The following is a 6,000-nucleotide window of genomic DNA, read 5'->3' on the forward strand; positions in this document are numbered from 1 at the left end:
GAAAAGGCTACCCACAGGGTGAGAGAAAGTATTTGCAAATCTTACAGCGGGTAAGGGTTTAATATCTAGAATATATAAAGAGCTTCTACAATTCAACAACAAGAAGACAAGCAATGCATTAAAAATGCACAAAGAAATTGATTAGATTCACAAAGACTACACACAAATAGCCAACAAAAGCATGAAAAGATGCTCAACACCACTCAGGGAAACGCAAACCAAAGCCACACCTACTAGGATGGCTGTAATTTTTTTTTTAAAAAAAGCAAACATAACAAGTGTTCATGAGGATGTGAAGGAACTGGAACCCTCATGCACTGCTGGAGAGCTGGTGCAGTTGCAGTGGGAAACAGTTTGGTGGTTCTCCAAAAAGGGAAACCTGTGACCCAGATATTCCCCTTTCAGGTATATGCCCCAGATAGTTGAAAACAGGACTCAGACAGACACCTGTATGCACATTTTCACTGCAGCTTAAGTCACAGTAGCCAAATGGTGGAAATAACTCGAGTCCACTGACAAATGAATGGACAAGGAAGATGTGGTCTGTGCCTTCGATGGAAAATTACTCAGCCATAAAAAAGAATGAAGTTCTGATCTCTGCTACCACGTGGATGAACCTAGAAAACATGTAAAGTAAAACAGGCCAGACACAGAAGGACAGATATTGTGTGTGAAGTGTCTAGAACAGTCAAATTCACAGAGACAGAAAGTGGAGTAGCGGTCACCTCGGGCTGGGGTGGAGGGAGGGAAATGAGATCTATTGCTTAATGGGGCCACAGTTTCTGTTTGGGATAAAAAAAAGTTTTAGAAAGCGATGGTGGTGATGGTTGCACAACATTCTGAATGGACTTCGTGCCACTGATTTGTATGCTTAAACGTGATTAAAATGTTATGTACAGTTAAGCTCAATTTAAACAACAGAAACTGGGAGTGGGGAGGGGATAGCTCAGTGGTACAGTGCATGCCTAGCACGCATGAGGTCCTGGGTTCAATCCCCACTCCCTCCATTAAACATAAATAATAAACCTAATCACCACCCCCTGCAAAAATATTTTAAAAACACAAGGAAAAACCAAACCAAAACAAAAAGGCGAACCCCGCACCCACCTCCACCTGCTTCTAATCAACCCAGAAATCTTGGAGCTGCCTAGGATTTTTCTCTGATTCTCAGACCCTACATTTGACACGTGGGCAATTCCTGTGGGTGCTGTTTTCAAAATACACTCAGAGCCTGACCTCCACCTCTCCAGGCACAACCTCACCAGCATCTCGTGCCTCAATTATTGCAAGAACCTTTGAGCAGGCTTCTGCCCTTCCCTGCTCCCCCTACCCCTCCGCCCCCAGCCTCTTCTCTGTAAGCAGCCGGAGGGATCCTGCCCACACCTAGGTCAGCTCCAGACCCTTCTGGTGGCTCCCGTCTCACTCAGCCCAAGTTGTGACAGTAGCCACAGGCCTACCACCATCCGAATCACCCCTCCCCTCCCTCTGGTCCCTGGGCGCCCACTGGCATGTTTCAGGCAGTCTTTCCCCTGCCTCCTTCAGATGCGAGTTTCCACACTGCCCATCAGTGAAGGCTTCCCTGGCCGCTCTACTTAACATTGCCCTCTTTTCTCTTCAGCTTTTCTTCAGGGGACACATCACCAGCCAACATCTGAGATATTTAATTCTTAGGTCGTCAAGAAAGCTTCCCAAGGGCCAGGCCAGTGTCTGCTCTGTCCTCTGCTGCGTCCCAAGCCCCGAGAACACAGCGCCAGGCACCCTGCAGGCCCTCCAAAGCTGTCTGTTGAACAGGCAAATGGAAGTTTCGGGAGGGACAGGTCTCCCACCCTCTCTGAGCCGGCAGCACAGCGCGGTGAGAACACACAGCCAGCCTGCCTGGGGTCCAGATTCTGCGTCTGCCTCTTAGCACAGCTCCGACCTTGAGTACTCTCCCCGTGCCTCAGTTTCCTCATCCACTAATGGCAGAGATGACAGGGTCCATCTCTTAGAGCAGGTGAGGACTGTACGGGATGTTGCAGGAATGGGCCACCCACATGCCCAGCACACAGTGAACTGTTCAACAAACATTAGCTGCATTTACCCAACCTCCCTCCCTCCCTCCCTCTCTCCACACCCAGGATGCCATCAGGGCAGAGAGGCATATGGGCTAGTTTCCAAGAGGAGGGGACATCCCAGCAGGGTTTTGAGGGATGGATAGGAGTGAAGTAGGCAGACATGTCCTGGTGGAAGGATGCCCACCTCCACTTCACTCCAACTCCACCAGCCCTTGCAGGAGGTGCAGACCATGGGCTTATGAATAAATAGCTTATTAATAAATAATGAGGGAGCTTCTAAAGAAGGCAGAGAGGGAGGTGGCAGCCGTAACAATCAATTGCTCCAGAGAAGTGAGAACGAGCTTGTCCTAGGATAAATCTCAGGACATCGGGCAGATGGTCCCATCTGGGTCTGTGACCTGAAGCTTGCAGTGATGATGAGGAGGAGGAGCAGATAACAACAGTGAGGGCGGCACCCACGCATACAGCGGAGCCACCCCAGTGGAAAGGCTGTAGAGTCGAGCCATCTTCACAAACCCTCTGGGCTGACAGCTAAGGCACAGAGTGGTTGAGTAAGTTGGCCAAGGTCACAGAGCTGCAGGCAGCATAGCCGGGGTTCAGACTGAGTTCTTCCTGACTGCATCCCACTGCGAAGACGTCCCCTTTTCAGGACCTCAGTGCCCAGCATCCAGACTAAGCAGGGGATTAAGGTCTCTTTCTATCTCCCACCTCCATGGTGTTATTACTTCGTATTTACCTGCAAGTGCCGATGGCAGCCTCCGGGTCTTAACGACACCGAGAGAGCTGGAGAGCCACGTGGCCCTCTCAGGATTTGCACACACGTCTTGCATGCTGGCCGTGGTGGAAAGGGGCTCCTGGTGGCAAACTCAGGGATGGAGGCTGAGGCACTGGTCCCAGGGCCTTGGTCCTGTCCTTGCTGAAGCTCGGAGCAGGAGAAGGGGTGGGGGAGACCCCTGCCCACCACAAAGAGCAGAATGCAGGAGCAGATGCGTGGGGTCCGCCTGTCATTACCACTCAGATCTCCTCATCAGACCCTCCCTTAAGCTAAGTCCCGCCATCCCCACATCAGAGATACGGCCCACCCACTAACTTAGAGTGTGCAGGCCCGTGGCTAGCACACTGCTGAGCGTAGCAATCAGCGCTTCGGCTGCATCGCTGGCGGACTGCGGGGTGAGGGAGAGCAAAGGCCTCACGGGAGCTGGCGCCGGACGTTGTGGGCCCCAGGTACCAACTGCGTAGCCTCAGCCTCTCTGCACAATGCGGACAATTCTGCTCCCAACTTACACAATCAGACTGAGGATTCAGTGTGTGACGTGCTTCAATCAGGGCCGGGCAAGAGGCAAGAACTGGGTTAGAGGCTCATCAAGGGCTGAGTCTGGGGGGCTCATGAAGCCAGCTGGTTACTGAACGCATCACGTTCACGTGTGAACCAAAGGAAGCCGCTTGTGCCAGCAGGCCGGCGCGGCCAAACCCTCCTGGCTGGTTTCTCGAGCCACCCTCTTCCCTCCTGTTCCCACGTCTTGCCTCCCTCCTCTGGCTGGCAGTGTCCCCCTCTCTTCCTCCTGGGCCCTTCATTTGATGAGTATAGTGTCATTTCCAGAAAGAATCAAAATGGGGCTGTTTAAGAAGCAGGAATCAGGAGAAGTTTCTCCGTGGGAATCTAAAAAGGGAAAGAGTGGCGGGGAGGAAGGATGAGCTGGGAGGAAGGCTCCCCACTGCACTCAGGGGCTCCCAGGTTCAGGCAGCTCTGGTCACAGGACACAGAACCCTAACCAGGGTGCTCCGGGTAGGGCTTCAGCTGTGTAATTAGGGCCGAGTGCCTGATGTAACCCCTTGTCACTGTTGGGCTCTGAGGTTTACTTAATAACCTCTGAACTAGGAGGGGAAAAATCATCCAGGAAACATTGCTTGGGTCATTTATTTTAAAATTATTAGAATAAAAATAGCCAGGGTCGTGATTTATGCGCAGGGAGGGGCCGAGGAGGTCAGGGACTCTCCCTCCCAACTCGGTCCGAGCCGTATTTGTCTCCCCACTTCAAGTTCCTCTACAATTTCCATTATGACTTCAAGTCATAGTAGTTACTTTATATCGCAAATAAATCTCCAGAACAGCACGGAAATATTATGTGTATTAATAGCGCCTGTAAAAACATCCGAAAACCTTCCATCCGCCGAGGGCCTTGGGCGCGCGGCGCGGCTGGGAGATGCTCTCCCGGGAATCGGAAACCGCACCGCCGGCCTGGCAGATGCCCGCCCGGGGGCCGCGGCTGCCCCCCGCCCCGCCCAGCCCACAGTCGGTCGGTCCGCCGTCGGTTTGTCTGTGAGTGCCCCCGGTGACCTGCGGCCGACCAAGCACCCCCCACCCACACACACACCAGAAAGCTCGCAGGGGAAGGTCCCCGCCACCAGAGACAAGGGTCCCCGCCACCAGAGACAAGGGTCCCTGCCTCCTGCTCCTCGCGCGCCCCTCAGTCCCGGGGAAGCCGCTGCCCGCCGGGGTCCCCGACGCCGCTGCTGCCGCGCTCGGGGTCCCTCGCCCCCCGCGCCGTCCCTGGACACTCACCAGCTGCGGGAGCTTCCTTGGGGGACAGCCCCTCGAGGCCGATGTCGCCCTCCAGCATGCTCTCGGCTCGCTGCCCAACTCTGGTGCGCCCCGGACGCACGGGGTCCAGGAGAGGGGGCGACAAGGTCACCCCCAGAGGTCTGCGGCGGCTCTGAGGGCCGGGGTCCGAGTCCACTCGGGAGGGGACAGGCCCCCTCCTCCTCCCCAGACGCAGGACGTCGCGAAGCCGCGCGCGCCGGAGCCAAACTTGGCCGCCTCGCGCACCGCCGCGCCGCTCCTCCCCTCCCCCTCGGCTTTTGGGCTGGGGTCCCCGCGGGCTCCCCGCCCCCGCCCCGGGGGCTACCTGCGGGCGCCGCCCTCGCCCCGCCCCGCGCGCAGCGCGACCGCCCCGCGGCCACCCGGACACGGAGCGAAGGCGCGGGACGCCTGAGACCGGCAGCGGCCGCACTCGGCCCGCGGGTGCCGCCCGCCCCCGGCCTCCCGCTCTGCGGGGCGCGTCTCCTCCGGCTCCCGGACCGGCTTATCAGCCGGGGTGGACTGTGGGGCCCTGGGCGGTGGTGCTGCAGGGCCCCCAGCCAGGGCCCCAGGGAAGGTGAGCTGACTGTGGGGGAGGGGGCGGCCACCCAGCCCCGAGAGACCGCACAGCATGGGGCGTCAGTGGAGAGAGCACTGCCTCCTCCCCGAGGCGGCAGGACCCTGATTCATCACTCTCAATTTGTCAGAAGAGGAGGAGGTGAGGCCCAGGGATGGGAAGGCGGTCTGGAGGTTAGAGGGCAAACTTGGCCTGAACTTGAACCCCAGCCAGTGCAGAACTTGGGAATCTGGATAAAGTGACAACTGTCTCCAAATCAGAGAAAAATCATGTTCTTTGAGGATTCCAGGTAAGCGAGGCGAAGAGAACTCAGTGAGGGGTGCTGGCAGGGGCCTCCCTTCCACATCTGGCAGCCTGGCTCTGGGTTAGGAGCCGGGAGGTACCTCTCTCTAGCCCTGTTCGTGTTTAGACGGCCAGATCTGCACAATTCAGCGTCCTCCTGAACAGCAGGGATGTGGGCACCAGGAGAGCGTGGAGAGCTGCAGGCAAGGCGCCTCCTGTCTCTACAAATCTCACACCCCTGACACCTCCAGATAAATACAATAAATTCTGAGGCAGAGTGGCCTTAAACAGAACGTTCATTTAAGCTGCTCCCAGATCACAGCAGGGCAGTGGTGGGACAGGGGCAGGCTGCCTGACCTTTTGAAAGGCCACCTCCCACTTCCTGCACCCCCAGGAGGAGCCAAGCAGGTGCTGGGAGTCTACCCAAGTGAGGGGCCCCCCTGGATCGCCTGCCAAGTAAACACCCCAAAAGCCAGACCCAGCAACCCTGTAGGGACCGACCACATCCA

At 56.5% G+C, this 6,000-nt stretch overlaps 1 protein-coding gene across 1 annotated transcript in view; it reads right to left on the reverse strand.

Moving 5' to 3' along the window:
- The window catches only part of ANO1 (anoctamin 1), a 133,009-nt gene extending 128,004 nt beyond the window's left edge, over positions 1–5,005 (reverse strand). The window contains exon 1 of the mRNA XM_074371557.1: positions 4,618–5,005. Within this exon, the coding sequence (XP_074227658.1) occupies positions 4,618–4,675 (58 nt within the window). The 5' untranslated portion in view covers positions 4,676–5,005. The remainder of the gene's footprint in view (positions 1–4,617) is intronic.
- Between the last annotated feature and the right edge of the window lie 995 nt (positions 5,006–6,000).

This window comes from Camelus bactrianus, chromosome 10, assembly GCF_048773025.1.
Source record: "Camelus bactrianus isolate YW-2024 breed Bactrian camel chromosome 10, ASM4877302v1, whole genome shotgun sequence".
In the NCBI taxonomy this organism is placed as follows: domain Eukaryota; kingdom Metazoa; phylum Chordata; class Mammalia; order Artiodactyla; family Camelidae; genus Camelus; species Camelus bactrianus.